The 20,296-nt window shown below is 50.3% G+C and overlaps 1 protein-coding gene across 1 annotated transcript in view; it reads left to right on the top strand.

The window, feature by feature from the left end:
• DPP6 (dipeptidyl peptidase like 6) overlaps nucleotides 1-20,296 on the top strand; it is a 586,350-nt gene that overhangs the window by 382,904 nt on the left and 183,150 nt on the right. The window contains exon 8 of the mRNA XM_059932967.1: nucleotides 18,061-18,181. Coding sequence (XP_059788950.1) covers nucleotides 18,061-18,181 — 121 coding nt within the window. The remainder of the gene's footprint in view (nucleotides 1-18,060; nucleotides 18,182-20,296) is intronic.

Here is a 20,296-nt window from a genome sequence, read left to right as displayed (position 1 = left end):
GTACCTAGAGCCCATGCTCCACAATGAGAAGCCCGCGCACCACAATGAAGAGTAGCCCCCGCCCGCCACAACTAGAGAAAGCCCGCGCACAGCAACGAAGACCCAACACAGCCAAAAATAAATTTAATTAATTAATTAATTATTTAAAAAGATGCTAAGACATCGTTGATAGTCATCTGGAGGTCTAGAATATGGCATATTAATTTTATTAAGATTCTCATCAAAATGAACATATGAAACTTAAAAATCTTTTAAAAGCATCCGTGTGCTCAGCCTCCTAGGTTATTGTCACTCACTTGATATCCATCCAGAAGGAACCATCGGTGAGATTCGTTAGGCTGCTTTCCATTAGGAGCAGCACAGATGATAAATGCGACAACAGAACCTCCGTGAACAGTGAGCAGTGTTTTAGATAAATCCTTGTGCCCTGGGGGGGCTCCTCCAAGACCGGACACGCAGACACCACAGCTTTTCATACTGACTTGCAGTAATTTCTCCATCACAAACTTCAAAGAAAAGTGAGCTGGGGCTTCCCTGGTGGCACCGTGGTTAAGAATCTGCCTGCCAGTGCAGGGGACACGGGTTCGAGCCCTGGTCCAGGAAGATCCCACATGCCGCAGAGCAACTAAGCCCATGTGCCACAACTACTGAGCCTGCGCTCTAGTTCCCACGAGCCACAGCTACTGAGCCCACGTGCCACAACTACTGAAGCCCGCGCGCCTAGAGCCTGTGCTCCACAACAAGAGAAGCCACCGCAATGAGAAGCCCGCGCACCGCCATGAAGAGTAGCCCCCGCTTGCTGCAACTAGAGAAAGCCTGCATGCAGCAACAAAGACCCAACTCAGCCAAAAATAAATAAATTTATTTAAAAAAAAAAAGTGAGCTATGTCCATGGACCCACAGTGCTCTGTGTTTTCTGTATACGTGCAGCTGTCTCAGCCTAAGGGAAAAGGAGAAATGGTCCACCCGGCTGGGAGTTCCCTCCAAATGGGCCCCTCCCGATTCCGTGGTACCAGAAGGGGCTGATTTCCTCCCCAGTCAGCTTCTGCATGTACTTTACAGACAGGCCAGTGGTTATTTCCCCTTTACAGCTGCCTTTATTCTCATTTTAACCTGACCTGCAATAAGTGAAAATGTTGAGGACGGAAAAAAAAAAACCCTGGTTTCATTTGCTCTCATATCTTTTCCCTCATGATAATGTCCATAAGCCCCATTCATTCAATGGTATTTGAGCGCCTTCTGTTTGCCAGGCAACCCACAGCCTTAAGGACCACCAGCTGCTATGTGTTCCCTGATGGCTCCACCATCCTATTTATACCAAATAGATAAAGCAAGGCTGGTAAAGCCAGGAACATCTTTCACTGTTTTGCTTCATAATACGCCATCTTAGTTGGGCAGAAACGACCTGTGAGAAGCAACTTTAAAGTGTTTTGATGCAACTCAAACACCTTCCTAAGATTGTTTTTCTCCACACTAGCTACGTGGAATTCCTTAATGTTATGGAACAAAGTGGTGAGCATTTGATGGATGGTCTGGGGCAGGATTGTAGGTGCTGCATGGAGAGAGAGCTTAGGAAGATTGAAGTATCAATAGGTAGTAAGGAAATTATTCCATTTTCAATTCTCCTTCAAACTTTGGCTCATAGACCAGGAGAAAGTCTTTGACAGCCCCTAATACCTCCTAATCTCCCTTTGTAACAAAGAGAGCTACACCTCAGGTCCAGGTCTTTAAGTAGACCTGGACAGAATTAGAAATAATGTTTTGTTTTGTTGGTGTTTATGCTTACCACCTCTTCACTACTAAGGATACTGGTGTTCCCTTTACGCTAGGGAGACAAAATGTCCCTTGTAAATGAAACCTGTTTACATCTAAAGGGAAATGATTGGAAAAAATATCGTAAATAATAGTACTAGTGGTGCTCAAATCAAAATCCAAAAACATCATGGAGGTGGTTGGCAGTTAAGCAGACTCTGGGAGCCACTCCTCTGGCGAAAAGAGCAGAGTTTAGAAGCAGCCCAAGCTGGACTGAAACCCAGCCCGCCACTCTCAGGAATGTATGATTTTAATGACCCCTCAGAGCCTCGGGTTTCTCATCTGTAAATAGGGTAGAAAGGCCGCCAGCGGTGCCATGAAGGTTACTTAAACAACTAATGTGCAGCCTTCCTTGATGGAGTAAATGTTAGTTCCCTTTTTTGGCCACTGATGTGGAAGGAGAAATCTAATAGCATCTTGAATCTGAGCCAAAGATATAATTTTTGCTCAGATGATGAGAAAATTATAAAATGGAAAAACATAGACTTTGGAGCCAGGCGACCCTATTAGCTTTTTTGACCTTAAGTCAGTTTCCTCATCCATGAAACGAGGATAATTAAGATGCCTATTTTGCATGATTATTGGGAGAACCTGGGGTAATATATAATCAAATCACGTAGTAGTAACCACACAAAGTGCATAGAAGGCAATAAATAATGGCTCTTGTTATGGTCCAGATTAGGGGATTACCACGACTTCCCTTCCTCGTTGGAACCACCTTTGTCTTTCAGGTTGTATCCTAATGTGCATAAAACATTTTCCAGCATTTGGAGGGAAATCATTTAATAAATGTCTGGGGTCAAGAAGCACCAAGATGTATAGGAGTCATTCTCCGGGCTTTGGGAATTGGGGTTTTTTTCAGTGATCACTTACGTGATTTAGGTGTCTGTGCAGATTCTAAATAGAGATGCAGTCACCTCATTAATTAGAGGTTCAAGGCGTTGAAAGCACATCTACTCACCACCCTTTTCTCCTTGTGCCACTTTTATTTGAAAACTGTTATCTCTATTTTTCTACTGACAGTTACATTCTGCCTTTCAAGAGGTCTTTTTTAGGATTAAAGGGTGGTAATTTGGCTCCTCTAAAAGGAATTTTTATAAGGTGATAGCCTCTAAACTTAATGTGGGTTGGAGTACAGATCTTCCTTGACTTAACGATGGCGTTATGTCCCGATTAACCCATTGTAAATTGAAAATATCCTAAGCTGAAAAATGCATGGAATACCCTAACCTACCACACATCACAGCTTCGCCAGCCCACCTTAAACATGCTCAGAGCACTTCCAGTGGCCTATAGGTGGGCAAAATCCTCTAACACAAAGCCTGTTTTATAATAAAGTGTTGACTGTCTCGTGTAATTTATTGGACACTGTACTGAAGGTGAAGAGCAGGCTGGCCGTCTGGGTCTGGAATGTATGTTGTCAGTGTATGATGGTTCTCCACCCGCCCCCACCCCCTGCCCGCGATCGCACGGCTGACTGCAGCTGCCCTGCATCGAGAGAGAGAGAGAGAGGTCAGACCACACAGCACTGCCTGGGAAAAGAGCGAATTCCAAAATTCCAGGTACAGCGTCTGCTGAATGCATATCGCTTTCACACCATCATAAAACTGGAAAACCATAAGTAGAACCATCATGAGTCAGGGGCTGCCTGTACAGCTGTTCCCTTGGGGTTACTATCATGCGCTGGTTCCCAGTAAGGAAAAGCAACGTGATGCCCTGAAGGAGGACCCTCCTGATGGTGGTTCTGCTAAATCTCCTTCAAGTCCCGTTTCCATAACTCCTAGTGATAGTTTGCAGCTTGTGTCTCCTGAAATTCTAAGGAGTTTGAAATTTTGCTTTATTAATTAACATTTTCATTTTGCTAACATTTCGGAGTGCACTGATTTTCCAGAAGTGCTAATTACCAAGCTCACCACAGAAGATGGGCTGCATGTTAAAATATTCCATCTGATGCTCCCTGCTGAGCTCAATGCTGTCCTCGTTCAGCAGAGCCAGCCTCCCCGTGGGTGGGAGGCCCTGGCGGGCGCAGCCCCATCTGAACCCGGCAGAGCCCTGGGGCTCCTTAAGCTGTGCTCCCAGAGCAGTTATGCCACATCTGTCTCTAAGTGTGTCCTTTGGTGCGAAACCCAACATGTGACATCAGATAACTAAAGCATCTCCAGACCCCCCCTCTGCCCCCAGCTCCAGGCCGAGCTCCTGTCATGTGACCTGTCCCAGTCCTGTGGCTCCTTGTGAGTCTAGAAGGCCCTGGAAGGTTCTGGCTGAGCCTGAGCAAAAACAGAGGGACTCCCCTAAAGCACCATCCCTGGTGTCATCATAATAGATGTACATAGACACGCATGAAGGCTCGTGTGTGGATGTGTGTAGCTGTATAAGAAGATACGGGAGTTGGGGATTTATATACATGACTTTTCTCATTGATCATCCCAGAAATTTTCAACCCGTGATATAAATAATGGAGATCAGCTGAGCCCTCCCCACCAGTTACGAGTCACCTGAACCCGGGGTGGCAGGCCATCCCGGTGTTTGTGGGGCGTTCAGTGCTAACACCGGGGCTAGCCTGGCTCACCTGCTAGCCACCCACAAGGGGCATCGGTACCCCTCCCCTCGGCCCACAGTCATCTCCTCCTCCCTCTCCCCAAGCACATGCCTACACACGATCCTGTCCAACTACATCATCTCGTTGATTAGGTCAGTTAATTCACCTTTCCCTGCGTGCTCCCAATATGCCTGAAAAACAGATTTGCCACCTTGGACAGCATTTCAAAAGGCAGCTTCTGTTTTGTCATTAAAATGTGCCCTGGGTCTGTGGCCGGCGAGTGACAGTTGGAGAGAGGTGGGAGGGGGCCCAGACCCGCCCGCTGCCCCCCACTCTCTGTGTGGGGCTGCGGTCTGAGATGCTGGTGCCCACTGAGGGATTACGCGAGGGCCGCGTGTGGCCTGTGGCCCAGTGCAGCACCTGCCGCTCAGCCTGCAGGAGCTGAGAGGGCTGGTGGGGCCCCAGGCCAGGAGCGAAGAGCCCAGGCGGCTCAGACTCGTAGCATAAGCCCTGTGCTTGCCCAGAGCTGTGCCAGTGTTTGTACGAGATAAAGGAAAAAGCGAGGACGTTACTGTGGCGTAAAGGAGATTAATATTTGGACAAGACTATACACATGACATAATCTAGGAAAGTTATTACAGAATTTTAGAAGCTAAAGAGTCTTAAGTCCCCTGTTCTTTAAGACAGGGAATTGTGCTTAGTGGTTGCTACAATTGGCATTCATGAATTAGAGGAAGCGAGGTGAAGGTAGTCATAGAAGGCTTCCTGAAAGAGGCGGAGTAGACATGGGCTTTGCAGAGCAGGACAGGAAGGCATTGCTATGGACTGAACGTTTGTCCCCCAAATTCACATATGGAAACCCTTATGCCCAGTGTGGTGGTATTAGGAGGGGGGCTTTGGGGGGGTGATTAGGTCATGAGGGTGGAGCCCCCATGAATGGGATTCCTGCCCTTATAAGAAGAACCACGAGAGAGGTGATTTCTCTCTCTGCCACGTGAGGACACAGCAAGAGGACACCCTGTGTGAACCAGGAGGAGGGTCCTCACCAGAACCCAACCCTGCTGGCACCCTGGTCTTGGACTTCCAGCCTCCAGAGCTGTGAGCTGTAAATGTTTGCTGTTTAAGCGGCCCAGTCTGTGGTGTCCTGTTGTAGCAGCCCGAGCTGCTGAGACAGGCTTTGGAGAAGAGGGCGCAGTAGAGGCCTCGACGCAGGGTGTCAGCGGCGGGGCTCTGAGTGGATGGGGCATCTCTGGCCATGAGGTTATCGGCCTGGCTCTAAGCGATTGACCCTGAGATGCGTGGCCTTGGTGACTGAGTTCCTACACACGTTTCTTTAACACCAATTACAGAGGAAACTGTGTGAGTGTCGGAGGGGGCAGCCTGGTCCAGAGGCCACAGAGCCAGATCCTGGAGCCGGCAGCCTGGGCCAAACCTCAGCTCACGCCTGTCACGTTGGGCAAATCACTTAAACTCCCTGCGTGTCATCTTCCTCCAGCTGGGGATCAAAGCGGCACCGCCCAGGGGCTTATAGGCGGATGTAACTAAAGATCCCCGTGAGGCCACATTCGTGGTTTTTTTTTTTTTTTCCTGGTCGTGCCGTGCAGCATGCGGGATCTTAGTTCCCCACCCAGGGATCGAACCTGTGCCCCCCGCATTGAGAGCTCAGAATGTTAACCACTGGACCGCCAGGGACGTCCCAGTGTTTGTTTAATGAAAGAGCTGTGGCCGGTGGTGTGGGGCGAGCAGCCTGGGGACTCTCACCAGGCAGGTGACAGGAGAATGACAGGGACCAGCACACGTGGGGTCAATCCCAGGGCCGCCCTGAGGGTCAGAGTCACGTTTGCGTGACAGCCCAGGGGGAGGTCTGCAGGGGGAAGGGCCGAGCCGGGCCTGAGGGCTCCAGCAGGACGGCAGAGCCTTGCCCAGAGGGAGGGGGGGCGGGGGACATGGTGCTGGCTTTCAGAAGGTTCCTGACTCCTGTGCTCATCACTGGGTCTCACGTGATGTTGGAATTAGCGGCTCCACTGAGGGCTTCAGATCCCAGTATTTAGGAGCTAGAGGGGATGTGAACGTGGAATGTCGACTGCTAACGGGGACCTTCCCAAGTGCTCTGCACAGACACGCAAGGTCACCTAATGGGTGAGAAAGTTAGTCTGGGGCATCTGGCGGGTGGTGGAGCCGGCCCTGATTCCCTGCTGCCCCCCTCGGGAGATGTACGTTCCCCTCGACTCCTGCCACAAACACCCGTGTGCCCACTGGCAGCTCAGCGCTCTCCCCGGCCCCTGCTCAGCCTTCCCCAGCCAGAGGCCTCTAGAGACGTGTGTGGCATCTGACAGTCAGAGTCTGCATAGGGGCTGGCTCCGGTGCTCCCACCGCAATGGAAGGGCAGAAATGCCTGGCACAGGCTCAGGGTTGCCCTGTCTGGTCCCTCCAGCCTCAGTCCCGGGCGTCGGAGGATGGGACCAGACGCTGAGGTCAGCCGCAGCGGTGGGAAGATGCTGAGGTCTCTTTGTCATCGGTGACTTAGGTGCCCAGTTAGGGCTGGTCCTGGAGCAGCAAAGCCTCGATGCCCCAGGGCTTGAGGTGCTCACTGTGTCTTCTCTGTGTCTCTGGAATGTTTATTGCTTTTAATATGAATTAGCCATTGACATAGGGACTCATTTCAGACAGAGGCAGCGATGAAGCAATCAGTGAGTGACAGGGGTGGTGTCGAAAGTGAAAGCACGGCCTCTCTGAGGTCCTAGGACCGCAGGCTGGGATTCTGTGCCCTGCTGGCTCCCCCGCCTCTGTGTGCACCCAGCTGGTACAGTGAATGCTTGTTTCCAGCCCCTTTCCCATCATATATGACACCCCTTGGCGGTTAGGATGCTGGCGTGTTCATTATTTTATCCCCAGTTCCCAGGACTGGTGCCAGGCTCATTTTAGGTAGTTGATTAATTTTTATTATTTATTTTCCCATTGTAAAAGTAATACGAACTATAGAAAGTAAAAAATATAAAAAATAGGGGAAAAAACTTCTTGTAAAAGGACCAATAGATCCAGTATCCATAGACAATTACTATTAATATTTTAGTGTGTTCTCTTAATCTTGTTTCCAAGAATAGAAACACAGTTATAATAATAACTATAGTTGTAATAATTATTGTTCATTATTTTATAGTTATATTAATTAGTTTTATATATCCCAACTTTGTGCCCAGTGTGATTCAGTTAGCATTTTATACAATTAAATATTTGTTCGAAACATAATTTTTAACAGTTACATAATAGTTCATTGAATGGATTTACAAAAATTAAATCATTTTCCTGTTGGACATCTAGACTATTTATAAAATCAGTACTACAGTTGATGCAGTGGAATATCTTTGCGCCTAAAATGATGAGGAATTACTGAGTCAAAAAAATGAACACTTTTTTTTGCCAATTGATATTCTTAATTGAAGTATTGAACACTTTTTTAAGGCACTTGATATACATTTACAAATTGTTTCCTGTGTGCTTAATCGGTCATATATTTACTGCATAAAACATCAGGCTGTATCATTAAAAAAATATTGCTGTTTCTACGAATTTTCAAAACTCTTTGCTAACGTAATTCAGTTGCATTGCTATTTAAATCAGCATGTATTTAATTATATCCCATAGTTGATTAAATTAATATGTATTTAGTAGTTGATTATTTTCTATAAATTAATACCCATGGCATCTTTCTTGTGAATTTTCTGGTTTTATTCTGGGTCCATTCATCTTTTCTTGTCTCGGTGTGTAAATAATAGAAAAGATCACTGACGAGAGTGTGACAGGTAGCAGAAATCATCTCTAAGGACTTCACGGTGTAGCCCGGAGCCGGTCCCAGCAGAACCACGGCAAATGTCTCCTGAGCATAAATGCCAAGGGCGGCGGGCTTCTGAGCTGGACTGTCTTTGACCCCCACTCCCACCCTCTGGGGAGACGCTGAGGAGCGGTAACAAGCTGGGAGGTGAAGAGCCGAAAGAAAGAGGACTTTCCAAGACCGCGCATCATCTACAGACCAGATAGTGAGCCCCCAGCGGCTGAAGAGAGGTCGGCTGTTTATCACATCACCTTGGAGAACGAAGTCCGAAGACCAGTCACCCGGGGAGCATCGGAGGGAATGTGTCTGAGAGGGCTGAGCTGGCGTGTCTGGGACGGTGTTAGTGGCCTCAGTGTACCCTCAGAGCAGACACTGCACACTTCACATACCTGGTGCGATGCAGGTGATCCAACCAGGAAGGCCCGAATGGTGTTTCAGTGGCAGCGTTGCTGGCCTTACGTTTGGACTGTACACGAAAAGGCCTGGAAACTTACCAAGAAAAAAATGGATTTTTTCATCCCCTTAGGAAGATACTGGAGAATTCATTCACTTCTTTGGAGTCAGAAGACTATGTTTGGCAACCGATGAGGCTTGAATTTAACTGCGGTATAAAAAGATTGAGAGAGCGCCTCGGACTGATTTCTGCCAGTCAGTGCATTTGTCATTTCTCTCAGTGCGTTTAGAGAGTTTTCAGACCCACTCCCATGAAGGCCCAGCGGTCCAGCCATTCTCACCAGCAGAGTTGCTCAGAATTGTTCATGATTTTCATCTGGAGGAAGCAGCAAATTGCAGTGTGCATCAGAGTCACCGGAGGGCCCGCTACAACTCGGTTGGTCTGGGGAGGGTCCTGAGAATTAGCGATTCTCGCGGGTTCCCAAAGGCTGCTGGCGCTGGAATCACGGGCGTGTGGGCTAAGCGGTTCATTTCTAATTCTGTCACTAAGTAGCTCTGTGACCTTGGGTGAAAGCTTCGCCTCTCTGAGCCTGCACCTCAGTTCTACAGAGTAGCAGGGTGTCCGGACGGTGAGACGCCACAGATCACGGACTCCGGAGTCGCGCTGCCTCGGCCCAAATCCTGGCTCTTCCAACGGGCAAGCTGCATCACCTTGGGCGAGTGTCCGTGCTGGTGTCCAGGGCAGAAAGTGGCTCTCACAGACAGCCCAGAGCCACAGGACATGGGCGAGGGACGGCTTCAAACTAGGCAAACGGGGAGTGGAGATTGCCGCGAAGTGCTCAGCCGGAACATCCAGGCGTAGAACAGAAGCAGATATTCTCCTGAGTCGGGTAACCCAGTACATCCAGCCGTCCTTTTGTTGGTACAATCAGCATGTTGCCACAGAGCGGCAGTCGCTGTGCTAGTGGTTACAGCACGCCTGAGGATTGCTTTCGGCTCAGCCCAGGAGGCAGTGCCCTGTGGAGAGAGGTGGGGCTCCGGGGCTTGCCACGCGGCCTGAATGCCCCTGCGAGAGGCCCTTTGTGTGGCTTTGAAGTGGCCTTCCCCCCAGACCCTCTAAAGAAAGGCACCTCGTTCGGTGGTTAACGCTGACCCCAGACGGTGGCCTGTTCCGTGGCGTTTCCTGGTGGCGGTGATGGTGCCCGTCCCCACGGAGCAGGGAACTGGGCTGCCTGAGGGACGGGCGGCCCCGTCCAGGCGCTGCCGTGGACAGCACAGGCTCTCAGGCGGGGGCTGTGCCGCCAGCTAAAGACACCAGAGGGGAGGACAGCTAGGCGGCCGCGGCCCGCAGAGGCAGGTCCCACGGTGGTTCAAGTTCATTCGGGGTTGACGAGCTGTTTGCACAGTAAGAGTAACTGCTGCGCGTCCCGCCCCCAGCCTGAGACTCCCCAGGGGCCGTGTCACGTGATTGTCCTGTCCCCCGTGCCCTGCCTCCAGGGAGCCCCGGGGGCGCCGCCGTCCACCCACTCGCCCTGTCAGATCAGGAGGCTCCTTCACACCTGCCTTCCCTTGGCCTGTGTCCAGGCAGCACCGCGCCCTGGGAACCCACCCCTGTCGCTGCAGTCCCACCATTGGGCCAACACCGCCCAAGCCTCCGCTGTCCCTCTGGACCGTCCCCCGGGACCCCTTGCCCTCTGCCCCGCCCCCTACACGGCAGCAGGGTGTCAGGGAAAACACAGCACCACCTTCTCACTCTCTCTCCTAAAACAGCCAACGACCATGATGCCGCCCAAGCTCCCCAGGCGCTCCGCGGCTCTCAGGAGGAAGCGCAGCCAGGAACGCGGCCCGCGGGGCCCGCACGGCTCCCCGGCCCCCTCGCCAGCCTCGCCCCCGACACTGCCTGCCGTGACCCGGCCCCCGGCCCTTCATTCCGCACGGGCCGCCCCATTTGCCCAGACGGACGGAGGCCTCTCTCCCCTGCGATGCCCTGTGCCCCTCCTCCCGCCAACGGCTGCTGCCCCCCCCCCCCCCCCCCGCGTCATCCCAGCTCAGGAGCCATTCTCAGGGAAGACCCCGAGCCCAGGCCAGACGGGGGCCCTGTCACCTGGCCTTACAGCACCTTGCCCTCCCAGCACTTCTTATCCTGACCGGGCCGTCCGTGCGCAGCCCCGCAGCTCCGAGGCCCTCGGGGAGGAGAGAGAGCTTGGAAGGTGCTCGCACCCGTGCTCAGGCCAGGCACCCGCTCGCTGCTTCCCTGACGCGACCCCACCCCGAGGTCCTGGGTGCGCTAGGAGCCTCACATCTCTGTGGTCGAGATGAAATTGCTCAGCTCCCATATCCCAGGGGACACTGAATACGGCCATCAACTCCTCAGGAGCATAATTTCAGTTAGAGACTTTTTCCTCGGATTTGAAAAAATAACATCTCTGAACTCTCCAAGTTCAAATGTGGGCTCATCAAGTGAGAAGGACCCCGAGAGCTTTTTCTTGGTGGGCGACTCTGAAAAGGAAGCCTTTCCTTGACCATTTAAGGGCTACACTGAGGAGAGGGTCTTTATGGTGATGTTCCCGATGTTTCTTCTTGATTTTGGTTGACATTCGATAGGATGAAAAACGTGAGTACTTTCTGGCAAGAAGAATGGTTTTAGATTATGTACAGGACTTTCTCTTTCTTGGCTCTGAACTCTGCTCTTTGGCATTAAATCCCGCATTAGTTTGCTGCGTCAAAATGTGATGTGATGTCTTCCACTGATTTTTGGAGGAAAGGGCGGAGGGGGCAGTACTGACACGAGCAGCTGCAAGAGCCCTGCTGTTAGAAGGGTGTCCTCGTAGCAGGGACCCAACAGGCTGACGCTGCTTAGTATGCCAATGGTGCATTTCCTTTAAAGGTGCTTTGTAACCCTCAGGGTTTTCGCCAGCAAAATTGTCTCCTTTTATCCTCCCAGTAGCACCACAAGGCTGGCACGGCAGGTGTGATTATCTGTATTTATGGTGGCAAAATCCAGCGGCAGGACAGCAAGTGAATTTTGCCATGTCCCACCTCTGCCTGGGCAGGAACCAACATGAGAGCCAAGTGTGCTGAATTTCAGGCGATGGATTAACTGGGGAAATGACGTGCTCACACAGAACAGACTCGGGAGTCTTGGCCGCCTGCACAGGTCAGATGAGAGCTTGCTGAGCGACTGCTCAGCGCCCTGCCTGGCTGATGGGAGGCGCTCGCACGCCTGTTTGTGGGGTTGGTGTGATGCTCCCAAACTGGGTAAGGACCACCGAGAATCTGGAAAACCCTCCTCGATCAACAGCTTTGCCATCCCCCCATCATTGCATTTTCCAGGCACGGTTACAAACTAGAATAATGGAAGGTCTCTTCTTTGCCCAGTTGAGCAGTAGAATGGCCAAAACAGGGAATGGGAGAGCAAAACAGAGTAAGGAAAGAATTTATTTAATCTACAAATTGGTCAGTTCCTGAAACTGAGCTTTGAGTAATCGGAGAGTGATTCTCAGCACCTTCACGTGTTGACGTGGGAAGAGACATGTGTCTGCACATGTACACGTATGTTATTCCCCTTTAGTTCAGAGGCTACAGCTTCCACCATCATCAGGTTCTGTAGATACGGCTTGAAAAGGCCAATTATACTTTGTTTCCAGCAGTCTTTCTCACATAATCTACACAAGAAAAGTCTCTTTCAATGTGGCTTGCTGACTGCTTCTTGTGAGCGTGCAGCCAGTCTCTGCCCCCATCGGGAGAGCACACAGCATTCTTAGCAACTTTGGGTATTGTTTGTCAGTCTGATAGTTTGGTAAACAAAATATTCCCGTTGTAATAAGATTTCTTTCTGTTCTTCATGAATATAAACGCTTCTGTATGATCAGTACTCTGTGTGGTTCTCTGATCTACCTGTTCCTGTCCTCCACCCATTTTTTTTAATTGCACAATGAACATGATTCATGATTTCTATTCATAGGGGTTTATCCTAGGGAGATTCAGAGGTGCAGTGAAGTACAAAGATGCACACAAGAGCAATTTTATTGTAATAAAAACCAGAAGAGATGTCAAACAATAGGGACATAATTAAATAAACTATGGTATATCTCCTAAAAGGCATGTCTCAGAGAATGCTCACTGACATGGAAAAACATTTCTGATGTAGATTCTAAAACAGTGTGCAAACCTGTGTATGTTATATGACTTTAGTTTTATTAAAGCTAGGTTTTATACCCCACCGACCAACACACACATTCCCTCTCTCTCCCTCCCTCCCTCTCCCCCTCCCTTCCTCCCTCCCTCCTCCCTCCCTCTCTCTCTCCCTCTCTCTCTCTCTCTCTCATCTAGGAGGGAATAAAATACAAGAAAGTGTATTTTAATAGTCATATTTTGTGTATGTGTGTGGTTCGTAGGATTGTGACATTTTAACTTTCTCCCGTATATTCTATAATAATGGTGAATATGCAGAGTCAGGGTTTGGTGGCTTTTTTTGCCCTGTTTTCCACCTTCATAGTCAGCCGAACTGATGTGTGATCTCCAACCAGCCAGTTTGCTTTTCAGAAAAACGCCCAGCGCTGTTTTACTGCTCCCTCCTTTTAGTGTTGGTAAATATCCCTTCTTGTAACTGTTCCACAGTAACTACTCTGGTAACGACTCAGAAGTCCCACCATCACCCGGTTTCTCCTGACATGAACCCAGGGAACAGGGGCCATTCTAGGAGCCTGATGGCTGCTGGAAAACACCCACGGTGGGGGGCGGGGGGGGGGGTCTCATGCCCGCCAAGCAGATGTGCTGACTTCCAAGTCCACAGAGGCCACGCTTGGCACCAGCTGGACTCAGAAGGGTGTAGACAGGAGCCGTTGGCCAGCAGGTGGTCTCGGGTGCGCCTCCCCCGCAGGGTTCCACACGGCCGTCCACCCGACACCTGTGCAGCAGGGTCTTCTCCCCGTCCCCCCGCCGGTGACAGCTCAGTACACGGGACCCCTGTGGGTGGGTGTGGAATCCCTGCCAGGTGCCCAGAGGGAAGTGCCCGGTGACCGGAATCGTGCACTCGGGGAGGTCACGGCGACGGCTTCCTCCCAGAGTTTACAGTTCTCCTCGACCAGCTGCAACGTACCAGAAATAGCATCCCCTGCCATTAGAGCCCATATCCACCCTTACCAGGTGTCCAGGGCAATAGAAACAGAAAGTTACCTGAAGGTCACTTTCTATGCAGGGGGAACCGGCCATTAAGTTCTGAATGCAGGAGGCTTTCCCAATCTGTTAGCCACAGTTGGTAATTCTGACTTGCTGTTATGTGGCCTGTTGATGAAACCACTCAGGGGACCAGAGGTGACATAGTACACCCAGATATTAAAGCCATGTGGACACACGAACCTGATGGGCACCAGCCTCCCAAGGACATACCGACCTCTCCGTCAGCAGTTTGCTTCTTCACCAGAGTCTGCCGAAGGATGTGTTGAGCGGGTGGCAAGGTTTAGAGACAGAACTTCCATGTTCTGGTGACATGGCTTATCTGTGTGCAGTGTTCCAGTGACGTCAGTTAGCTGTGCAGTGTTTCCAGTGGGATTAGAATGGCCGACGACAGAGACGATCCCATTTGCTGGACGAATACATTGCCTCCTTATGATCGCTGCTGAACCAGCGGGCGCTACCATGACCACCCGAACTGTTCTGTTTCACACTGCAGATTAAACTTAATGTCATACATAACGGGATCGTTCATCCTCGTTTATTGTGGAAGTGTTGGTAAAATCGTGCCTGGTCAGGAAATGGGGTAACCCAAAAGAGGAAGTAGAAAACCAGGGGAAACGCAATTAGTAAATAGTGCCCACTACCAGGGTGTGTTCTCGAGATCAGGACAGTCGCTATACCGTGTCAGTTAAAGAAACCTAGGCTGACATGATAACTGGGGGTTTTAGCTGAAATACAGAGAATCTGTTTTCCCCCTTGATAGTAGCATGTTGGGTTCACTATGAATGTTGAATTTTGCCTTCATGATAAATAGTTCTCCTTTCAAATACAAGTGTAGTAATAGCATCACTAATTAATTTGCTAAACGTCTTTTCCTGGTCTCAGACACTCATGAGACCTTTGGATTCAACAATGTTAAGCATGGAGGAAACCTTAGGGACCATCCAGTCAACCTCGTATTTTGTAGTGAAGGACATGAGATTCAGTGAGGTTAAGTAACCTGCTCAGAGCTGGACACTAGTTGTCTCAGCTAGAATTTACGTTTCTACTTCAAGTCCAGCATTCTCTATTTTATAATTCCACTGGAGCTGTGCTGCTCTCTTTTGGTCAAGCACTGAGCTGTTCAATATGTTTTCCTTTCGGCCTTGATTGTCCAGAACTAAAAGCTAAGTTGTGCCCAATTATGGTAATTAATCCCATTCCTGGTTCCTGAGATAATGAGCTCCCCCTTTAGCTCCGTGTGTCTTTGAGCTGAGCTTTGTCGTAAGCACCCTGTGAAAATGTGGGTATTCTTCCTGGTCTAGCTCAGGTGTCACCTCCCGCATGAAGCCCCTCCTGATCTCTCCAGGCAGAACAAACCTGTATAATGATGGTAGTAACCACAACAAGAATAGGTGTTACTGAGCCCTTACTTCGTGCCAGGCGCTGTGCTCAGTGCTTGGAAGTTGTCAGTTCACTCAGCCTCACAGCTGCGTTCTGCATTGATCTCTATTGACAGACAAAGAAACTGAGGCAACTAGGAGTCCAGCACTGGCTCAGGTCCTGCAGCAGGTCCGCTGTGCTCCCAGAGCACATGGTGCAGACGCCCTCGCGGGGCCTGGAGCGGGCTGAGCTGTGTAGAACCCAGACTCCCATTTGTAGATGTCAACATCTTCAAAGCAAAACACACTGTTCCTTAGAGCTTGTTTCCTTTTGTTTTCCTTCCATTAAAAATAAAGCCAAGATGAAAAGGGATTTAATATCTATCATAGCAAATTTTACTTCTTCAGAATATTAATTGTCTACGGTCCGATTTGATTCAAAAATTTATTGTAGGCTTAGAGCGCATAAAAGAAGTTAAAATTTCATAATGCATCTTACCCTTAGGCAAACTCGTAAGAACAGCTCCTGAAATTGAATGAGGATGTGTACTTGTGTCTAGAAGTTTTCCAGCTCATTTCTGGGTGAAGTGAATCTTTGAAGAGGCAGGAGTCCCGAGCAGGAAGCTAATGCTTGATAGAGCTTTCGGCTCCAGCCTTCCATGACAGCGATCTGCGGGAGCTGCCCTTCTGCATCTTCAGTTTAAAATGTCAACATTTACGCTGTTTCCTACACTTGCAAAATACCCTTTCTCACTGGTCTCTTAAATGACACTGACAATATCTTTTTTAGAATTTCTTTTTAAAAAAATCTGATTGAGTCCTGTTCTTGGTCCACATAGCTCAGTTTCCACAGACATTGGATATTTGCATCATGTGCTTAGGTCCTTGTGGGGGTAGCAGGCAAAGAATTTAGTTACAGAAAACACAGGACAGAATTGAGCAGTGCCTGGAGGACGGGCTAATTTATACTTTAAGAGCTTCGGGAGACATTAGATTTGTCCTGGGCCACTGCTTCATAGATTTGGTTGCACACTGGAATCGCCCAGAGTGTTTCTTTAAAATACTGATGCCAGGGGACGTCCCTGGTGGCGCAGTGGTTAAGACTCCGAGCCCCCAATGCAGGGGGCCTGGGTTCAATCCCAGGTCAGGGAGCTAGATCCCCCATGCATGCTGCAACTAAGGAGCCCGCAAGCCACAACTAAGGAGCCTGCCTGCCACAACTAAGACCCAGCGCGACCAAATAAATAAATATTAAAAAAAAAAAATACTCATGCCAGGGTCCCACCCCTAGATCCTAACCATTGGGCTGGGCTCTTGGACCTGGCTGTAGGATATGTCAGAGCTCCTCAGATCATTCTAATACACATCAGAATTAGAGAGCCACTGACCTAGCCCACCCTCCCCCAGGCCCCAGGGAATTTGGGGCTGACCTAAGGTCAGAACTGTAGCATCTTCAGGGCACCCCAGGCTGCACATGGGCCACCCAGCTGCTCCAGGGAACGGCTGGGGAACCACTCTGTCTTCTCCTGCAACTTCACTCCTCACGCCCAGGGCATCCCCCCGCTGTCCCTGGCTGGTCCACCTCTGTCTGTCTCCACTATCCCCCCGGCAGCTGACGGGCTGCCTCCTGCCCTGCCTTCTCATCTGCACGGGCCTGGGCTCGCCCACAGAAGACTTGCCTCTAGCCACGTTGCTCCCCTTCTCGAGCTTCCGCCAAGGGCTTCCTGCTGCCTCTGGGGTCCTGTAGCCCACGGGCGGACCCTTGGGGGCCGGGCCCCGCCTCTCCACCAGCCCCCGGGCGTCCACTCCTGCTTCTCCTCCTCCTCACGCCCGGCAGGACCGGTCACACGGAGCTCTCGGCCAGCTCCTCCAGCTCCCCAGGCCCGTGCCTGCCTCTGGTTCTCTCTCACACTGTTTCCTCCGTGTAACCTAATTTCTCAGCCCCCCTTTCTTCATCCTGCTCGCCATTCAGATCTCAGCCTAAAGCCCAGTTTCTCAGAATCCTGACACCTGCCACAGCATGGGTGAACCTTGAGGACGTTATGCTCAGTGAAATAAGCCAGACACAGAAGGACAAACGCTGCGTGATTCCCGTTACACGAGGTCCCTGGGGTCGTCAGATTCCTGGACACAGAAAGCAGGAGGGTGGGGGCTGGGGGTGGGGGAGGGGGATGAGGAATCAGTGTTTAATGGGGACCGAGTTTGAATTTTGCAGGATGAAAAGAGTCCAGGAGATGATGGTGGTGGTGGTTGCACAGCAGTGTGAATGCACTTGACGCCACTGAACTGCGCACTTAAACGTGGTCAAGGTGGCAAATTTTGTGTCATGTATGTTTTACCACAATAAAGAAACTTTTTTCCAGTCACTTTCTCAGGGACTCCTTGCCTGTCCTTTAGTTAGTAGTTAAGTTAGTGGCCTAAGTTAGTAGTACTGTTACGTGTTCCCAGAGCTCCTCAGAACATTTTCCTTTTAAAGTTTGTCTTCTTTACCGGATTGTGAGTAAAGGCACATGATACGTCCCACCTCATTCTCCCATGATTGGCACAGAGTCGGTGCCCACTAAGTAACTTTTCATAAATGTTGAGTGACTAAATCTCAGATTTCAAGCTTCCCAGCCCACCAGTCACAATTCCTAGGAAAAATACAATTGCTAAGATAGTCAAAGCCATTTGATGTTAACATACCCACGAGTATCAGACAGATTGTCTGGTCATGGTAAATGATAACATTGGGTGAACTCTGTGGAGTTTGAGTCTCCAGTTGACCTTAAATGTAGATGATTTTGGAGGTGGGTGAGCCTCAAAGCGTCCCGAGACTACGTCTGTTCTGTCAAATAAATGCAAAGGAAAATGCAGACCACATTGCTGGTTTGGGATTTTTAAAGAATATCCTATTTGTAAGCACTTCCTTGATTAACACTATGTTTTTTTTCTTTCCAAATTAGATATTTATCTTTGAAAACAATATCTACTACTGTGCACACGTCGGGAAGCAGGCCATCCGTGTGGTCTCAACTGGGAAGGAAGGCGTGATTTACAACGGCCTTAGCGACTGGCTGTACGAAGGTATGCGGGACGTGGGAGGCTTGGTTCCTGTGGTAGCTGCTGCTGCTGCGTCACTGGGGTTGGCTGTGGTGGTGTTTCCTCCGACTCTGTCAATTAAACTCCGTTTCTTGAGGTTCTGCTAAATTACAAAGAGACTGTGGAGCCTCGGGGAGCAGCAGGCGACCGTCGGGGGCCTGCGGTGTCAAGCACTCACCTGGTGGCCAGGTGGGCAGGGCATCCTACAACCCTGTGCTGTGCTGGGGGGGGTGACTCCGGGAACAGTCAGGATCCCAAACGTGCAGCTTTCCTGCTCCCTTTCTGAGAGGTTGAGCGCCTGGTTCTGCCTGGGGAAGGGAGAGCTGGAAAACACATCAGAGGGTAAAGCTTCCAAAAGAAACGCGTCAGGGTGGCCTGCTGGCCTGTGTGCATCCGCCTCATTGGACGTTTTCTGCTACTGGTTTTCCTCTGGCACCGGAGGGCTCCAGCGGTATGCATTATTAAATGACTAAAAATCTGAGTGAGAAGCTCTCTTCTTAAGCATTTATAACCCGCCTCCATGTTAATGACAACTTCGTCGTAACAATAACAGTCCTGTATTGATTGCCATTAGTTGCCAGGCGCTATGCTAAGCACTTTAGTGCTTTTTATTACCTCATTTACCCGCCACGTTAGTCGAGGCTGCTATAAGGAACACCACAGACTGGGTGGCTTAAGCAACTTTTATTTCTCATAGTTCTGGGGGCTGGGAAGTCTAAGATCAGGGCTCCAGCAGAGCTGGTGTCTGGTGAGGGCTCTCTTCCTGGCTTGCAGACGGCCACCTTCTCCCTGTGTCCTCACAAGCTGGAGGGAGAGAAAGTCATGGGGAGGAAGCTCTGGTCTCTTCATCCTCCTAGAAGGGCACTAACCCCACCATGGGGGCTCCACCCTCGTGACGTCATCACCTCCCAAAGGCTCCACCTCCAAACACCATCACATTGGAGATTTTGGCTTCCACGTGAATTCTGTGGGGCCACAGACATCCAGTCCATAACGCCCTCATGAGAGCATTCTGAGATGAGTGCTGTTATGGACATTTCACAGAGGAGGCGCAGTGAGGGTAAGTCATCTGCCCAAGGTTACACGAGGTTAGGGGAGATGTATCATGGAGTATCACTGTTCAAGTGCAGGACTCTCCCCTTTCTGGAAATGCAGATGTCAACAGGATGCCGACGCAGCCCAGCACTGGGCTGATAAACAGCTTGTGCTCCTGTCAGCCTACCGGTCTGAGACCACATGATCACAGGAAGAATTCACTGTGCTGGGCTGGGGCAAGGGGGGCGGTCAGGGGACCTCCAACGGGGTCTGGGCATGATGAAGCCCAGAAAATACCATGTTTCCTCAGTGCTGTGCATTCCTCAAGCTGGGTTCTGCATTGCAGGGGCTTATGTATCCTAAAGGACAGAGCGGATGGACCTGTATGCTTAGTCCTACTTCCCGTCGTGATTTCACTGAAGCGCAAGGTTGACTTGATTTCCATTTTTTTAAATCGAGGTGTAAGTCGTAGATAATAAAATGCACAATTATAAAGACACAGTTTCATGGGTTTGACGAAGTATACACTGGGCAGCACCATCAAGATATAGAACATTCCAGGAACTCCCTGGCGGTCCAGTGGTTAGGACTCTGCACTCGCACTGCCAGGACCGCAGTTCAATCCTTGGTTGGGGAACTAAGACCCCGCAAGCCATGTGGCGTGGCCCAAAAAAAAAAGATATAGAACATTCCATCATCTTAGAAAGCACCCCCCGAGCCCGTTTCCAGTCAGGTCTCCCCTCAACCCAAGCTTCCCTTCCAGAGGCTACTGCCATCCTGATTTCCGTGCAGCTGGCTTCCTAACAGAATGCTGGAACGTGGGCACCCATCTAGGCCGTCCCTCTCAGTGTGGCCTCCCTGGAAGTCCCGTGTTTGTTCCAGCATGGCTGCTGCTGCTCGGAGCACCCAAGATTCTGGTACTGAGCCGCCTTCGGGGCCCCAGGAGAATCGACCTTGGGGTTTTATTGGGTTCACACGAGGGTGTCACTGGAACAAAATGGACACTGTCCAGTGTCCACCGTGCTTCCACTGTCCTGTGCACAAACAGCCTTATGAGCAGCAGGC

Source organism: Balaenoptera ricei, chromosome 9, assembly GCF_028023285.1.
Source record: "Balaenoptera ricei isolate mBalRic1 chromosome 9, mBalRic1.hap2, whole genome shotgun sequence".
NCBI lineage: Eukaryota > Metazoa > Chordata > Mammalia > Artiodactyla > Balaenopteridae > Balaenoptera > Balaenoptera ricei.
This window is presented reverse-complemented; position numbering and strand designations above follow the sequence as displayed.